The following is a 19,954-nucleotide window of genomic DNA, read 5'->3' on the forward strand; positions in this document are numbered from 1 at the left end:
TGTAGACTGCTGCTGTCTTTCCCTTCAGCTGTTTCTTTATGTCATGAACCGGCTCCCTTTGGGAAAACTCCTACACTAAAAAACTGAGTCAGATCGGAGACCACATTCCAGGACAAATTCACAATGAAGGAAACATTCAATGATCTAATGTGAGCTTCAGACAGATGGATATCTCAATCACGTCTCAGATCCATTAGTGGACATCCTGATATTGATACCGGCAGCAGGGTTTTTTCTAAAATATCATACAACAAAGGTCATTTTTTATTAATAATTATATTATGTAAAATAATAATTGGAGGGTTAGATAGCAATCCTAGTACTTAATGTAATACAGTCACACTTACAAAGTCTATCATCAGCACTTTCTCTTACTTTTCTGACTCATTTCAGCAATGATTTAAAGCAACTGATCCTTGTGTGATTTTCAATGAAAGCATGAAGTCATTTCCGAGCAAGTTCACACAGACATTAATCCCATTAACTGTGAATAAGCTTTACTAACCATGAAGTGTGCATAAATAACACAAATAACTACTGACTACGAACACTAACACAACCATCTATAATGCCAAACATAAAAATAATAATGTGTGTGCGTGCGTGCGTGCGTGCGTGCAAGTGTGTGTGTGTGTGTACCTTCAGTTGTAGTTTCTGTGCTAAACTGACAAATGTCAATGCAGTTTCACTAACACTCCCACAAATACTTCTGCAGTACATCTGCCAGCTTCATACGCATGCAGTGTGTGCGAGCGACTCTTACTTTCATCTAAAGCTTGCGTGAACATGTTTAAGGTTTAAGGTTGCTAAATGAATCAGTGCTAAGAAATCTAAACAGTTTTCTGACAATATATGACATGCGAGTTAGCCATGTGTCACATAAGTCACAAAACGTATTAAAAATTAACCAGCGGTTTCTGTTTGTTAAGTGAAATCCTACTTGCGGTCTGCTCAAGAATAACTTTGTCTTCCACATATGTGTGTATGCAAATTACACTAAAGACTACACAAATAAACAAAATGATTATTAGTAACAATACAGAGGTCACACAGTAGCTTTAAGAGGAAACTTAAACTGCTTATCCAGCTAAAAACAGCCCTGTTTTAAGTTTAAGTCATAAAAAATGTACCTGAAGCCACGTTTAATGACATATTAACTAAACTCCTTAATTTGACACAAATATAATCCACTTTAGACCTGTAACATCTACACATAAGCCATGTGATGAACAGGAAAACCCTCTGTGTTAAGTCACCAGACTTGTTCCCCAGATCTTCTTAATCTTGGTTAAACACATTTTTGGTCTTTTATTTCTTGACAGAGCCACACGCACACAAATGCTAAAAACACAACTCTTGAATAAACTTTTCTACATACAGTACAACCTGCCTATCCATCCATCCATTCAAAGCACCTAAAAACCTGAGAGGACAAGCGGTTACCTTGTGGAGAGCTGCCAGATGTGTTTGCTTTCTCAGAGTCTTTTTGCTTTCTCTTTTCTCCCTTGTTTCCTTCTTTACTGGCTTTCTTCTCAGACATGTTTGCAGTTTAGATGTGTGTGAATTTCTCAGCTCTGTTCAGCTGTCAGTCGCTGGATTCAAAGTTCTCCGCTCACTCGCTCTAACCAACTGTGAAATGAGGTGCTGTGGGGTGAGCATGTGTGTTTTACGGCTAAGGCGGGACCAATGCTTCACGTGTCACGTGTGTGGCTGTGTGTGTGCTGTGCATTATTTTATTTTAAAAGTTTTAAGTGTTTTAAAAGCCTCACCTGTAGGTTTAATTCATATGTAGTGATTTTAAAGATTTCTTTAAAAGAATAATTTTTATTTATAAAAAGAAAAGTTCTGGGATTTTCACATACACTAGTATGTTTACGTTAAGGTTTTTTAATGATGTTATTTTAAAATTCTCAATGAATAAAATAAAACAATTCATAAACATATTAAACTCGTATAATTTTTCTTTTCCCTGGAAGTGACGACACATCGGTGACGAAAACGTACAATACGATTAACAAGATCAGACATGTTTAAGGTTCTTCTGTACACAGTTTGATGAGGATCTGTGAGGATCCTGCTCTTTATTCCTGCATGACATGTTGAATAAAAACAGCTCTGATCACTCAACTCCTTCACACTTTACAGTAAATAGACCTACAGCAGACCTGATTCATTGTGTAGTTTACTGTAAGTAATATTCAGGTTAATTAGTATAAAGTTGAATGCTTTCAGTTTCACTCAGTGGGTGTTGAATGAAACCAGCCCGTCTGCCCCTTCAGGTACACAGCACACAGGCGGTTTCAGGGAGGGGGGAGGTGGGTTGAGGAAATCCCGAAATTCTTCCACCTGTACAAATGCAAATACGTCACACGCAATGTAAGTGATTTTGGAGTTAGATTCCCCTGCAAACCTGTTCTCAACCCTGCATGAGATTGCACGACAAAGGAAGAGACACATGAGACTGCATTAACTATATGAAAAGTCCCAGCATATAGTCTCATGCAGTCTCACCTAATCTCACCTAAGCAGCATTATGTGAGATTAAATGAGACTGCATGAGACGACATGAGGCTGCATAAGACTACGTGTAACTGCAGATAAATGGGCGAGAATGTGCAAAACTGTGTAAGACTGCATAAGATTACAAGAGACTGTGTGAGACTACATTAGACTGCATGAGACTACATGAGGCTGCATAAGACTGTATGAGACTGCATGAGACGACATGGGGCTGCATAAGACTACGTGTAACTGCAGATAAATGGGTGAGAATGTGCGAAACTGTGTAAGACTGCATAAGTTTACAAGAGACTGTGTGAGACTACATGAGACTGCATGAGACTGAATGAAACAACATGAGTCTGCATGAAACTGCATGGGACTAGATAAGACTGCATGAGTCTACATGAGGCTGAATAAGACTGTATTAGACTGCATGAGACTGTGTGAGACTACATGAGACTGCTTGCAACTACGGGTGAATGGACGAGTCTGTTTGAAACTGCGTAAGACTTTATAACATTACATTAGTCTGCATGAGACTACAAAGGCTGAATAAGACTGTATGAGACTGCATGAGACTGTGTGAGACTACATGAGACTGCTTGCAACTACGGGTGAATGGGGCGAGTCTGTTTTGAACTGCGTAAGACTTTATAACATTACATTAGACTGCATGAGACCAGTGTTAATATGACGAAATATGACGAAAAATATTCGTCAACTAACCTTTTTCACGGACGAAAACTAAATGAAAACTAACTAAAGCCCTATTCGGACGGGATTAGTTTTACAGGGGACCTCTGAGAAAATCGTGCTTCTCAGAGGTCCTCTGTGTTTTTAATCCCGTCCGAATCGGCCATGTCTGTGTTTTTCTCTGACGACCTCCGTAAGAATTCCAGAGCAATTTACCTACTGTTTTTCGCCGAACTCAGAGGTCCTCTGAGAAATTTAATCCCGTCCGGATGCAAATGTCTGTGTTTGCCCGCAATATCTTTTGAAAACGCGGTTCATTTCGTGTTTTGGCCAAGGTGATCTGCCGTAAGGTCTTACTAATGCACGTATATTGTATTTCCTGAGTCCTGTTCATTCAGATATGGATGTTTTACGCATTTGGCAAAATAAAATAATTAAATCAAGACGAGCTGAATATCAAACACTGTTAAGACTGGCCACTGTAATATCAGTAACGTTATAAGAAACTCCGTTCAAAGTTGTTCAACTCTGTAATGGTAATGTTAATTAATAAAGATAATAAATTGTTATTAATCATTATTTCTTCATTTCTTTGGGTTTATTATAAGCAGACAGTTATAAAAAACACGTAGGCTAACTTAACTTTAGTAGGATTTGTATATTTTACTTTGATTTGTTAAAATTAAATTAATAAATTACATTCTGTCATAATTTTACATTTAAAGCAAAAAATTAAACATTACAAACACGCGTATCCAGAGCATGTGCTCTTCTGCAACGCCCAAATGCATGAAACAGACACGCCCATCTCTGGAATAGCCTGCATCATTTTAATCCCGTCCGAATCGGTACATAAAATCACAGACATCCTGGGGGACACGTTGAAACTCAAACGTTGTTTGGAAAACTAATCCCGTCCGAATAGTGCTTATGAGTCAGATATGATGAAGAAGACTGTAACAAGATATAACTGACACTTTAGTCAACAAATAAAAATAAGACGAAAATGTTAAGGAGGGAAGAATGGAGAAGAGATCCAATCAGAGCTACTCATTTTGTGGGACAAGTTTTGTGGGATCCAATCAGAGCAAACCTTTGAGGGTAGGTTGTTCTACGCAGAAGCAGGCAGCAGAGGCATTTAAAAAAAAAACGCGGCAAAGTTCGTTTTCACAACAGGTTGTTTACATTATATTTAGTTTTACAGTCTTAGTTACACAGCTTTGAATGATTTCAATTGACTTCGCTCGTTAGCAAAACGCTAACGTTTTGCAGTACACCCGGTCCGAAGACATGTCTCATTGACAACAATGTCAGAGCTAATGTCTAATCTGGTCACACTTCAAATATGACAACAAGACCGCCTGTAAAGACGACTCATCCAGAAATACATGCGAAGGAAAGCATACACGCTAAGGTTATTGTATCAGATAAACCACTGTGTTTTCGCTAAACTTGGAATAACATAGAAACTAGGGATGCACCGATACCGATACTGGTATCGGCCTCGATACCACATTTTCTGAAGTACTCGTACTCGTTAAAAGTCCCCCGATACCAGGGATCGATACCACGGTCTGAGAAATGTCTATGTTTGAGTGGCGTGTAAGGGGTTAATGCCTCTTGTGTTGTCCAAAGAGGCAGAGTTTAGAACAAACTGGAAAACTAGTCCCTTGTTTTTTTGTTAAATTATATGACTAAAACTGTTACCTGTCAATTTAAATCATGTTTTTTATTAAGTACTCTGTATCGGTATCGGCAAGTACTGAAATGCAAGTACTCGTACTCGTATTCCAAAAAAGTGGTATCGGTGCATCCCTTATAGAAACTAAAGGAATACACATCTGAACTTTATTGATTGTATTGGATTGTCTGAATTAATACTGAGTATATATATTCAATGTCCTCGAATTGAATGAAATGTGTGCGCGTGTGTGTGTCTGTGTGTGCATGTCATTCAGGGAGAATGCATATCTTTTTCAGGGACCATGTATATTTTTTTGTTTGAGAGGGGCTTATGCTTATTTTATGTGAGATTATCTTTTGTGAGAAAGCCACGGTCAGTGATTTTGACATTAAGAATAAAATAAAATACGTGTTTTCTATAACAACCATTAAATCTGTGTCTGTATTGCATATTCAAACCTTAATACCATTCCATATCAGACTGAGGATACTTCCAATGACTAAAAAACTTAAGACTAGACTAAGACTAAAACTCTTATGATATTTAGTCGACTAAAACTAGACTAAGACTAAAGATGTCAGATGACTTAAATAAGACTAAAACTAAATGTTGTGTTATTCAAAAGTCTAAGACTAAATCAGAATTTGCTGCTAAAATTAACACTGCATGAGACTACATAAGGCTGAATAAGACTGTGAGACTGCATGAGCCTTTGTGAGACTACATGAGACAGCGTGCAAATACAGGTAAATGGGCGAGTCTATTTGAAACTGCGTAAGACTGCATAACATTACATTAGACTGCATGAGACTATACAAGGCTGAATAAAAAATCTGCATGAGACTTTCTGAGACTAGGCGAGACTTCATGAGACAACATGAGAGTGCATGAGACTATATTAAAAGTGACTACATAAGACCGCATGAGACTTTGTGAGACTACACGAGACTGCGTGCACTTACAGGTGAACGGGTAAGACTCTGTGAGACTGCATAAGATTACATGAGACTGTGTAAAACTGCATGAGACTAGGTGAGACTGCATGAGACGACATGAGACTATATTAAAAGTGACTACATAAGTCTGCATGAAACTGCATGGGACTAGATGAGACTGTGAACTACACAAGATTATATGAGACTAAATGAGAATGCGTGAGACTCTGTGAAACTACATGAGGCTGAATAAGACTACGTGAGAATGCATGAGACTAAATGAGAGTATGTGAGACTGCGTGAGACTGTGTTATACTACACAAGACTGTGTGAGAATGTGAAAAACTGCATGAAAGTACACGAGACTATGTGAGACGGCATGAAACTACATGACACTGAGTGAGACTACACAAGATTGCACAAGACTACATAAGAAGTGAGAAGTGTGTGTGTGTATTCAGATACTGCATTATTGACATTTGTGTATGATGTCACAGAAATGTCACATCTCAAATACTGATAACATCTACTTGAATTCTTACATGACTGCTTACACTGAAATTCAGGAATGCATTACAAAACACGGCTATGACCGCTTTACCCAACGGCTCTATTTATCACTGTGCCATTAGCAACCACACGTATCAGTTTAAGAATGGTTTGTTGTTTTTATTTGAGCTTTCATGTATATTACACATTGGAACGTTGGGACTATTTATTTCAGTAGGTTCCGCTTCGCGAAGTGCCTAACAACGCCCTTTAGCCGTTACTTATTCATGATACAGCACAGCCTCTCGTACCATATTGCTTACATAGTTATCTTTAAATATAATAATTACATTATGCAACACAGTTATATTCTGTTTACAAATGTAATTGTTTGTGTAATTGTTTATTTTAGTGATCTGATTCTCTATTGAGAATTTTTTTTACTAACAAATTAAAGTTGAAAAACAAAATCTTAATTCTTGCTGAGGTAAATGTGACTTCACAGGTCCTGTCAAGCCTGTAGATGTTTTGACAGTGTTGTGACAGTGCTGTGTCTGTTCATGATGTTTAGATTCTGACTGGGTTTGTTGTCAGGATCTGAACTCATGCTTTGGGTTTTTGCCATTTGTTTTGTTTTGTAATGGACACATGACCTTTGATGGTACATGGTGCCATTATTCATAACCAAAATATATCTGATATATCTGATACAGAATCAGAGAGCAAGACCAATATCATGCCTTCGTAGGGAAAGATTAATTTCTTTAAACCACTTGCTAAAATTAAATTTAAACATACTGAGCAATAATTAAACCTAATATCAACTGTATCTTTTATGAACATGTTTTGACATGCTTTATATATTTATAATATAATCAATTTCTTATAATGAAATATTCTTATTACATTAGGAGCTCAAGATTTTATTAAGTTTAGAGAAAATATTACATTATGACATTTAATTACATTGATAATGTAATACTTATTACATTCTGTGCAGTTATGAGTTGTTAGCTGGAGACATGTGCTTCTGCATAGCTCAGCATTGCATTAGAAACGCAAAAGTCCATGGGTTCGATCCCAGAAACACAAATAGTGATAAAAAAAACTATTGTTGAAATGCAACGTAAGTCGCTTTGAATAGAAGTGCCTGCCAAATGCAGAAATGTAAAAGTAGACATAGAAAAAAAGGAAATGCTGTACATCATAGGAAAACAGTGCCACTTATTTAATATATACACTGTAAACATACACATAGCTAACCAGCTGAAAGAACTGATGACTAAACATTCACCATTAATGATTCATTTGTATATACTTAGATACATAAGCATTCATGAAATGGTTTGTAAGAAAGGTTAAGTTTTTTGCCTTGTGCGTCTTTTGAGTAAATGTCATGTGACACCGAGAAACGCTACAACCTATGAGATGTGAAATTTTCAATGTGATGTCATAACTGGATTAAAACTAATACACTAATAATAGTATGGGTGGGTTGCACCAACAAGGATTAAATTAAGCAGAGTTTAGCTTTTGCTCAGTTAATAAATACAATAGATTGTTTTAATAGATCATCAAATGTTTTTATTTTGAATCAGCCTTTAGGTTACCAATGTATGTACTGTAGGTAGTGATTTATAATATAAAAATTAAATTTCCTTTGCGCACATAACCAATTTATTTAATTTTGTTTAATTATACCGGCAAATTCATCATTGCAAACTAAATAAATTGCAGATGAAGATTTTAATACCGGTTAAAGTTTTAATAAGATTTGTTAATGTGTGTTTAAATTTAAGTGGTGCAACACAACTCAAATTAAAATGAAACTCACACACCTGTATCATTTAACATCAGAAGATTTGTTAATCAATCTTTTGGATTACTTTAAGGAGGGCTTTAACATTACGTCTTATCAAGAGATAAAGTGACAGAATAGTTATATTAAAATCCTCGTCTGTGTTCAGGTGAAGAATTGAAGTCATATACATACGGGATGACAGGGGTAGGAAATTATAAGAGATTTTTTTATTTGAATTTTTTTATTTTTATTTTTTTAAATAGTGTGTAGTGACATGCAGGAGTTACTCAATGCCTTCATTTTCTTTTAAACATTAATTGACAGAGATACGCAATCAGTGACTTGGTTCACCTACGCCAAGATTTTTCGAACAAACAATTTATAGTAGTGAGTTCAAGGCACTTAGGGGACCAAATTTCCAGAGGACTTTTCTGAGAAATCACAGACTTTCCATGAGTGCAATCTGTATAAACATGACGCCTACATGTGAAGCGTCCGACCCAACAACCCCATGTTTCCACCATCACCCTACAAAACATGATCTTTACCTGCCGTCCACCGAACCCTTATCTGCCGCATCTGCTGCTTTAACAGTCCGCTCCTATAAACTATTTAATCATTTTAACAATGCCGTCACGTCAGTGCTGTTAACGTATCCGTTACTCAAGTGAAAAGACATCAGGATTATTACACCCTTTATGATTAAAGCTGTGACCATCAAAGAGGTTCGCCTACGAACATGAAAAGTTCAGCAGAGCTTTAGATGTTCAAGAATGAGCAATAACTGACATGACTGTAACGCAAACACTACAGAAATCACAAAAGAGTGTCTTTCTACATCCTTTCCCTTTCCTGTGAGTTTCTAGGAGGGGCAAAGTGTAAACCTAAAGCCTGTTTGGACTTGAATCCATCACAACATTATCTATACTCTTCCTATTCCCTTATTTATTTGGGTTTTGTTGTCTTGGATACATTTTACAGCTTAAGCTCAAACATCAAGGGTTGCTAATTCTATAATAAATGTTAAGATTTCCAGATAATCCCTATAATTTTTGAAAAAATCAGCAGTGCAGAAACATCTATCTAATATTTATATTATTGCACTTGACCGATGCTTTTATCCATAGTGTGTTTTGATCGGTTTGGGGATTAAACCCATGAATTTTGAGGTGCTAATGCAAAGCTTAACTAATTGAGCTACAGGAACACATTAATCATTATCGACTGATTAATAGATAGACGATTGATTCCTAATTCTAGTTTAATTGTCTGTTACTAGTCTGTTACTGTGTATGCATGGCCAGTTTTAGATTACTCACTCCGTTTTGTGATCTTGCATAAATGCGCATTCGATAAAGTAAATATTTTCTGAACTTTGGGAACAGCGTGTGTGGGAGTTTTGCAGGTGTAAGTTTTTCAACACCATAAAAGGTCATTAAAAAAAAAAAAAATGACAAAAACTACAATTATAGGCCGCTAATGTAAATATTATGATTTTTGTAAAAGCCAGTATAAAACACAAGCCTTTCGCTTTACTATACAGAAGATGAAAAGTGCGCTCTCTCTCTCTCATCCAGATGTCCACTGCACTGTGTGTACTCCACATAATGGAGTGTTTTCATTCAGCATTTCTGAAAGTGAAGTTGTTTTCTTTTGTTTAATAAACACAGTTTCAACACAAGGATGAGTGCACTCAACAAAGCTCAACTTGAACACAATGCACACACATGTACAGTAAAAAGATACACAATCACGATTGGGGTTGCACACTGGAAAACTGATCAGGTTCACATCATCAAGGTCTTTAAATTTTGTTGACTACACTATACTGTGTATATCTTAAAACTACATTTAAAAAGGACAACATGAGTTAGGTGTCTCAGATAATGTTTTTAGACATACAGTACTGTGCAAAAATATTAGGCCACCACCACCAGACTTGTTGTTTAAGAAGTTTTAAATACATACATATTTATTTTTCAATCTATTTTATTAAGATACAAACAGAAAAAACAGCAAATATGTACAAAAAAGGAAAAATAATGATTTTTAAGACAAAATGTCTTCTTTAGGCATCGTCTGTGTTTAGCGTGACCTCTCTTGGCACTAAACACATCTTGATGTTTTTGAGCAGAATGAAGTAAAAAGACTAATTTCTTTAAAATGTGAAATTAGGATTTAATTTCTTTTAGGTTTAAGAGATCCTGCTATTGCTCAAGTGGAAGGGGAGTTTACCCTAAAAACATGACACATCAGTTTACATTTTATACAGTTTTTAATACTATATACACATTTCCTGTATTTTCTGGATGTATTCTAATAAAGAGACTGAGAAATAATTATATATGATCACTATAACATTGCAAAAAAAACCAATCTAATTGTGGCATGGTGGCCGAAGACTTTTGCACAGTACTGTAGGTGGATTTTTTTTTTATTAAAATAAAATCTAAAGACAACAAACATTAGGGTTTTATTACCAAAATAATACTTTTTACTACAGATACCAGATAACTTCTGACAGCTAGGGAAACAACAGATAATTTCAACATACCGCTAGCTAAACGTTTAGGGGCGGTTTCCCGGACAGGGATTAGACTAGTCCTAGACTTAAACACTTTTTAGAGCTCTCCAAACTGAAAATAAATTGCACTGACATATCTTAAAATACATCAGTGCCCTTTGTTTTACCTCAAAATGCACACAGGTAATGTTTTTAGTAAGGCATGTTTGTTAAAACTAGTTATATTTCCTAATTAAACTAAGGCCTAGTCCTGGATTAAGCTAATCCTGGTCCGGGAAACCGCCCCTTTGTCTCAACGGCCTGGTCTCACTATTAATACGTAGTATTAACACGTAACTTTAAAAAACAAAAAACCTATCTTTTGTACGTTTAAATAGATGCTAAAACGTACAATTTAGACGTATTTACAACATTTAAACGTAGCATTATTACGTCAGTTGTACTGTTAGAGGGGCCAGTTTCATTTAGACCTTATTCATGTCATATCATTTTCTGCACTGCACTGCAAAAAATTATTTTCAAGAAAATAAATTCTTAGTATTTTTGTCGTGTTTTCAGTAAGAATATCTAAAAATTAAGTCTAGTAATAAGTCTAGTTTTTAGACAAAATGTATCAAATAATTGATTTTGTGCATAAAACAAGATAAAAAATCTGCCAATGGGGTAAAAAAAATCTTGAAAATTTTTCTTAAACCCTAAATACATGTTTTATGCATATAATCACTTACATTTGATATTTTTGGTCTAAAAAAAACTAGGGGGGCCACAAGGGGGTCCAAGCTTGTTGTCACAGGGGCACTGGCCCCCGCTGGCCCCTCCCTAGAACCGTCACTGGCAATCTGACTTTACAGTTGCTGATGAGAACTCAGATCAAGATCGCTGGATGAAGGGCTGAATTTGGATCTGTTCCTCACAATCGTATGAATTTTAAACTTGTGGATTACAGCAAATGAATAAAAGTAGAAGAATAAAATCTTTTGTGAATTAATGCTGTATTTGTAGTTATTGCTAAGTAGTAATAATAACGTATTGCATAGAAGACAGCAGAAGAAAACGCGTTTTTGTGTGTCATGGCAAACAAACTAAATATAAAAAATAGTTAAATAAATACAGAAATGTTATTAATTGTAAGGTTTTAAAATGTTCAATATTGTGTAATTCTCTGAATATCATAATCATTTCATTAGGTAAATGGGTAAACTGTCTTCAATAAATAAGTCAGAAAATATGACCAATGCCAGCGATTTTAATATTTATGAATAGGAATAACTTACGTACAAATTTGTGAGTTTGTAAAGCTGTAAATACGTATTAGTCCTCTCAAAATGACGATATTATACGCTTCAGTGTGATTTTAATGTAAGTTAATGTACAACCACACTGAAACGTAAAAATACACACATATTCTCATGAGATCACGTTGGTCTCAAATATAAGACAGTTTCAGGAAATATCATTAGTTACATAAATCAGCATTGTAAAAATGATGTTAGATGAAACGACTTCAATGTTTACCTTTTTTCACTTATATTTAGTGTTTCAAAATGTAAGGGATCTTCAGCCCACTGTCTTTACATTTGCAAACGTTAGGAGAGATAAATATCATATGAATTTTTAGAGACTATACAAATGAAACACTTACTGTTGTATAATAAATTGACTTTTATTACATACTACGTAGTTTACATAAAAGTCACTAAAAGTTAATCACAACTGTTAACACAAGAGACACGATTGAAACCTGTGTAGGGTAAAAGTCACTACTGCTTACTTACAGAACTATCATGGCTCTGCACCGGCATACTTGCACACCTTCCTACATTTTTACACCACATCTAGAACCTTGTGTTGATGAGTGGCGCCTTGTCATACCTTCACAAAAGGGCAGTAAATCACTTTCCCATTCATTTTCCTTTACTACTCCCTCCTGGTGTAATGACCTTCCTATAGCAGTCCGGTCAGCCACATCTCTTGCAACATTCAAAAAACCTATTCCAAAAATACTTTATATAAAAAAATACAGATTTAAAACTCTCTCTCTCTCTCTCTCAATAAGTATTGTTCTGAAATAGTGAAAACTTGGAAGAAGCACTTCTTGTATTATTGCCTTCTATGACAAATCGCTTTATTGTTTCCTAATCCTTGTAAGTGGCTTTGGATAAACGCAGCTGCAAAACGCCTAAATGTAAGTGTAAAAAATCATCCAGTTGTGATTTGCTATATTATTTTATGCATAATGTTATGCTACAAAATTTTAATATGGAGTTTCCAGTTGGTAGAGCATCATGTTAGCAACACAAAGGTCATGGGTTTGATCCAAGGTAACACACATAATGATTAATGTATAAGATTGAATGCACTGTAAATCACTTACATCAGCTGAGATCTATTAAATACATGACCACATGTGGCTATTGAATATATATATTTGTTCACCAACATAGAATGGTTACATTATCACTGCCACATTAAAAGGCAAAGCTACCCAAAGGTTTATATCAATCGAACCCCCTGAGTTTTGTTTTAAAAATGGTGACATAAACGTGTGTTTTATACAATAATTGATCTAACTAAATAACAAAATTAGGAAGTAAAGGTTAAGTGTTATGGCAGATTTTATTCTGTGTTGTGATGCAATCATCTGTTACAGCATTACAAGGGCTAATGACGTACAGTACAGACATAAAGTAGTTAAGTGTATGCATGATAGATTATTTTGCATTATAAAACGGCAGTTCTGGTTCTTCATTCTAATTGGTTGAAACGCGTTCTAAGCCGTGATAAAATACACCAGTAAACCCACGGTACAGACCGCATTACAGAAGTATCACTGCGCCACTGTTGCTGCGTACTGATTTATGAAAATAATCATATTTTAAATTTGTCTACAATTGCACAATTATGGCGAGATCCAGATACATGTCAATAAATATTGTTGAGTCATCTAATCAATAAAGAGAAAACGCTTCCTGAGGGGTTTCTACCTCAAATTCATATTTCCGCTATCCACTAGGTGGCGATCTTACCCAACTTAAACACTGACGCATACACTCAACACTAAAAACACTGTGTTTTGATCAGGCTCTGAATCTGATCTCTTACAAACGTTCTTCACAAAAATTGAATTATCTCCGCTTTTAGCTAAAAACTCTGAGAGGTGATCAAAGAACAATGAAGGTAGGATGAAACTTTTTTTTGTTGTTGTTGTTGTTTAAAACCGGATGGTCTGTTCTTTCATTTGATATTTTATGTTTATTTACAGAAGATAATTTTTCTGCAAGGCATTAAACTACAACTGGGTGGCAACTTAAAAAAAAATGCTGACAGGGAAAGAGTTAAGCATGCTTCTAAGCATATTTGATCATCACTTCAACAGTTGCACGATATAAATGTTAATGTATAAATTAGATGAATGTTGGTTTATAAAATAAACACCACACTATAGACCCCTTCAAGGTTTGTAAACATTGAATGACTATCGGGTGCGTGCGCAGCATGGGGTCAAACTGTTCATACAATCAAGGCTTTAAAATTTAATCTAACAGGGCTGAAAAATGATGACTTACCTCAAATGAAGTGAGCACTACAATCACAAGCCTCTTTGATATTTGTATTGTTCCAGTCTGCACGTTAATAGCTTGCAGCCGCAGATGTTTTATTTTTTTTGTTTTTGAGATTCTGCATGAATCGCGAAAACTTAACGGAAGACCTGGCGCGATTTTCAGAGCCCACGACGTAAGTAGGCATTTTTACGATACCGAATAACACGCAACTCAATCTGCTGTAATTACTTTTCTGACCCCGACATGCGCAGTGGGAACCGCCTGTGACGTGAACCGTGAAGGGGTCTATTAAATCATATTTTCATTGTGTCTTTGCTGCATCTCTGTTGGTTGGGAACTGCGCTCTGTTTCAGTCACACTTGATTCTGAGGAACTACTTTGTTTGGCGGAAGAGTAATGTTTGTATTAATATAATTACAACTTATTTGTGTTTTATTTTATAAAATCCCGCTAACGTTATGCATATGAAGTAAGCGTTTTATAAAAGCAATAAGCCCCGCGAAGCAGTGGGGTTACAGTGCATTTTATAACAGCTAAGGGGGTTTTAGGCACGACGCGAAAACGCCCCTAAGCTGTTATAAAATGCACTGGTAACCCACTGCTTCTTGGGGCTTATTGCTTTTATAAAACGCTTACTTCATATGCATAACGTTAGCGGGATTTTATAAAATAAAACACAAATAAGTTGTAATTACCACATGGCTGATGAATGCTTTATTCTGATTGGTTGAGAAATATTCCACAGATATGCATTATTTGTCAATAGATGCACACCTGACCTGTCAGATGTCTTAAAATTACCGCCAGAGCGATGTATGTGGTAACCGTGGTATAAGCGTAATAAATGACTCCGGTCCTTCCTCGCGGTGTAACAGCACGATGTCACAATCTTGGGGTATTTTTTAATAATTCAATTTCAAAGGCCCATCAACAATTATTCCTTATTTGAAATTTAATAATTTATTGATATTGAACATTCACTAATAACATCTTTAATTCTCTGATAAAAATCACTGCTAAAAATGGTCTTATTTCTTTATGCTGATCCTCAGCAGATATTACAGAGATCACTTACTTTACTGTTCTCATATCACAGATCAGACATCAGCTACATCACTATACACCAATCAGCCATAACATTATGACCACCTGCCTAATATTGTGTCGGTCAACATTTTGCCACCAAACAGCCCTGACCCATTGAGGCACATGGACTCCGCTTTTCCTTCCTTGGACCACTTTTGATAGGTAGTTACCACTGCAGACCAGGAACACCTAGGGATGTGCAATATAAACGATATGCAAAATAAACGATACAAACTTGGCATACGATAGAGATTTTAATTCTATCACGATAATGCATGTTGATGACGCTATCCACCTGTGCAATTTAGAGCCACGAGCTGCAGCCGGCTGCAACGCATAATCATATTCGTCATTTTGAATAAACATGGCTGAAAGCGTCAGCAAAACAGAGGAGCTCGTGAAAATGACCGGTGCAACATCTAGTATTTGGACTTGGTTTGGATTTAAGCCGTCCAACAAGCAGCAGGAAAATATACTCTGTAGAGCAGGGGTGTCCAATATGTCGATTGCGATTGTCAATCGCAAAGGCAATGCCGGTAGATCGCACATAAGTTAACTGCTGCTTCACGCGCAAAATTGGCATTATGGACTTAGAATAAACACTTTTCTAAGGGTCTTTATAACGTGTTCTGAAACGAGTCTACCAAGAGCAACATATCGCTATCGCAAGACGCTGCAATGTATATCGCAAAATGGATTTTAGGCCATATCGCCCATCTCTAGGAACACCCCACAAGAGCTGCAGTTTTGAGGAGCTTTGATCCAGTCATCTAGCCATCACAATTTGGCCCTTATCAAAATTGCTCAAATACTTTGCTTGCCAATTTCTCAAGCTTTTAACACATCAACTTTGAAAGTGTTTGTTGATGTGATAGAAGCAGGAAAAATGGGCAAGTGTAAGGATCTGAGGGACTTTGACAAGGGCCAAATTTTAAAGGTCAGTCAACTACTGAGGAAGTACATACATTTGAGGAAGATGATGAGGACAGATGCATCACCCACAGCATTTGTGAGTAAACTTTCTTGTTTTGGTCAGATCGGACAACTGGGGTGGCACACATAAACCACGCAGCAAACATATTGACCATTTATGACCTAATATTAATATAGACTTATTAACAGTTAAAGAGTTGGATTCTTGTGCTAAACATGGGGCAAAGTTTTAAAGAATCATTTGGATGTATGACATAGTATTTCGTTCCTCTATGCATTTTGTTGGGGTTTATAATAGTTTTGGAAAGGTTTTTTTTTTCGACTAACGATTTTGTTGTGTAAGCAGTGCAGGAAGTACAGTGGAAGTCCTTATATGGGCACTGTAACCGGAATGGCTAACGCAAACACCAGCCAAGAGCTGACAAGAAATCAGCATCACCAAAAAAAGTGTGGTGTTGTTTGTGAGGAAAATTTGGAAAGTTTAGCTTCCCGAAAACCCAGTATTATAGTAACAATGAAGTTTGTTTATACGGGTTAGCAGCGGAGTGCGTGTTTGTTTGAAACTGGATTTCATTGAAACGGGGTGGTCCCAAATAGGTCAAGAGTTGCAGGTAGGTAAAACTGCATCAAATGTCATACATATGTAGTGAATCATAAGTTATCCAGAGATAGTGGGATAAAGTTTTGTGTGTGTTGCGTGCTTGTGGCTCATTCCTTCTGCGGTGCGCCTCCGGGATCTGATCTGTCTTTTATAAATCTGATAAGACTAAAGACTCTTCAGAGATATCTGAATGATGTCATACTACTCTATAGGTACTCAAGATTAACATGAGGTAACCAGAAACAATGTATGAGATGTAACCCTCAAGTGCTGTTTGGTTTTTCCATGTGCACGTTGTGGAATGGGATTGTCCATTTATGTTGAAGATAACTCATATTGACCTTACACAATAGTCCTAAAATGAGCTTCCCACCTGTGAGATGATTTCTTCAGGCATAGAGAAACCCTGCACATCCTCCTGAAACATAAACAAGCTACAGCACATACAGATGAAAGCTTAGCACCTGCACTTTCTCATCATGACGTGCTTGAGTTTGTATTAGTAAGTGACAGAGGAGGCGGACGGGTGACTTACAACAGGAAACGTCCTTTAAACAAACCCACTCACCCCTGTGGAAATCTACAGTCACTTAACTCCACCTATGAAACATCACTGATGACCACCAAACAAACCAAAATCCTGCTCTATAATAAAACATACAAATAAAGAAACACTTTACATAGTTTACTGTGTTCGTGCGTATGTACAGCCTGTAGCATTTATTTTTAGAGGCTTTAGAAACAACAAGTTCATTATTAGTCATTGCCTGCATCTTTCATTGGAAATGTGGTTGGGTTTACAATTTACATCTTCATTATTGTCATTGGTAACAACATACAGTACACAGGTCTGGACTTTCCTGAAATGTAGTGCTCTATGTGCTTTAGGGGGTGGTTTCCCAGATAGGAATAACTAAGACTAGTCCTAGACTAAAATAACTGTAAGACCTGTCCATACTGAAAAAAACTTGCACTGCCATTTAATTTAAATACATCAGTGCCCTTTGTTTTGCCTCAAAATGCACACAATGAATTTTTTTAGTAAGGCAAGTTTGTTAAAACTAGTTATATTTCATAAATATATTTTCTAAATATATATATATATATATTAAAAAAAACATGGTTTCCAAGTAAAATCAGTAAAGTGAAATAAAATGAAATAAAAGTTGATACTTTTGGCAAACTTTCTCTCATTGATAACTGTATGGGCTTGGGCTTGATTTCATTGTGTTGACGTTCTTGATGTTCTTATGTTAAAAACTATTAGTAAAGGCATCAAATAGTGTTACTAATATTCCTCACAGAACTTTTCTCTAAATTTAACTCAAACAATATATTTTATTTTTTGAAGAGGTTGAGTTGTCTATACAGTCAAAGATCTTAGCACATTCAGTAAGAAGTGTGACTGCAGTAGTTAGAGAAGACAGCGCCACCTGCTGGAAACTTAAGATTTTGTTGGGCAGTTGTGTGTTATAGCACCAGGCTAAACTCATATTACCTCTAATATAGTTACTGTTACAGTCACATCGACCATTGATTTTATCCAAATAAAATATCTGAATCAAGCAAAGTTAAAGTAAACAACATGTCCGAAACTTGACAAGACCTACTATTATAATATACAGTAGTATTAATAGTTGTTTGTAATTGTTGTTTTACTGTAAATTATATTATAATGCCTCAAATACGGTCTGACAGTCATAAAAGAAAAACATTTACATTATAAAGTCAAATCTCATTGAATTTTGCATTACAGCTCTGATGTTGGTTGAAGTGTTTACTATAGAAATAATGTGGAGTTACAGTTGTGTACAAAACACACACAGACAGAGAAGTGTCTGTGTTTTAGTTTCAGTCAAATATACGTTCAGCTTCGATAACATTAAGGTTTATTGTATTGTTATGGTAAGGGATGGTAAGTAAAGAGCACTACTGCAGTAACACGTAAATTAAATGTTTTGATTATTATTACTTACATATTTAAATGATAACTTAGTCATCATTTTTGATGTACAGGTTTAACAGAATGAAATAATTCTCTTGAAGTATGCTCTTAAATCTGTATAAATCTGAGTCCTGTTTGAGATCATGACTGTATGAGACGCTCGGCTCAAACACTAAGCAATAAAAGTGCCTCACTGCCCACTGATAATCATAGGGAAACCATAAACAGCCCCTATGTAACACCTGTGTGGAACCATATTGTGCTACGCAGAACCATAAACAGAGGCTCTATATGGGTGCTATATAGCGATAAAAATGGTTCTCCTATGATTTCAAGCCTTAAGCACTTTAGTACTTTATCAGACTGAGTCTTCTCAGCTCATCTGAGAACCTCTCGTCTAAATTTCTCGCAGTTGTCAGTTACAAAGGCCGTACAGATTGGTTACATCTGTGTGTTAATACTAGTGATGGTAATAAACTAAATTACTGAAGCTGAAGTTGCTAATTGCTAAGTGCTAATTGACTATATGTTTTGCAGTGAAAGCTTATGTTTTTAAAAGAGTGAATAATAGTTTACCGTAATTATAACAAAAATAAGTAATAATAGTTTCCAGTAATAATAACATACTGGTTAATAATAGTTTCCAGCTCTATTCCTGAGTAGCAGTGTAGCGTGACCAAAGATTTGTCATTTAACTTTTTAACCCATATTGCGCATACAGCTATAAAATCCAGTAAACAGAGGAAATCTTAAAACACGCTGTCTCTCTCTCCCTCTCTAATTCATATACTATATTTGAATGACTCATTCTTTTAAGAAATAAATATTTAGTTAAATACTACTGTTCACCAAATACGGTTTGAGTGCAGGTGTTGTTTTATATAATGTGATAAATACACATTTTTTAAAAGGAGCTTTACTATAGTTGATCTTCCAATTTGATTAGCTCATATAGCTTGGCAAGTTACAGTATTGGAGTAGTTTCCTTTAATACAAACTAAATAAATAAATAGACTGAATAAAAGCAGCCTGTTACAGTTTATCTCATAAACGATAAGATGTCAAGAAACTGTAATTGCTAAAAAAAAGTTACTGCTAAGTATGAAAAACAAACACTAAGTGCTCTTTATCTTCTTGACAGTTCCTGATGGAAAAGCCTAAAGGAGTTTCAGTGAGATCAGCGTTTATTCTCAGAGAC

At 35.8% G+C, this 19,954-nt stretch overlaps 1 protein-coding gene across 8 annotated transcripts in view; it reads right to left on the reverse strand.

Moving 5' to 3' along the window:
- The window catches only part of nrg1 (neuregulin 1), an 89,747-nt gene that overhangs the window by 43,051 nt on the left and 26,742 nt on the right, over positions 1 to 19,954 (reverse strand). For 2 of the 8 annotated variants that reach the window (XM_065271669.2, XM_065271670.2), the window contains exon 1: positions 1,444 to 1,631. The exons of the other annotated variants lie outside the window; for them this stretch is intronic. In XM_065271669.2, the coding sequence (XP_065127741.2) occupies positions 1,444 to 1,540 (97 nt within the window). In that variant the 5' untranslated portion in view covers positions 1,541 to 1,631. Of the gene's footprint in view, positions 1 to 1,443; positions 1,632 to 19,954 lie in introns of those variants that run through there. 8 annotated transcript variants of the gene reach the window in all.

Source organism: Paramisgurnus dabryanus, chromosome 10 (genome assembly GCF_030506205.2).
Source record: "Paramisgurnus dabryanus chromosome 10, PD_genome_1.1, whole genome shotgun sequence".
Taxonomy (NCBI): domain Eukaryota; kingdom Metazoa; phylum Chordata; class Actinopteri; order Cypriniformes; family Cobitidae; genus Paramisgurnus; species Paramisgurnus dabryanus.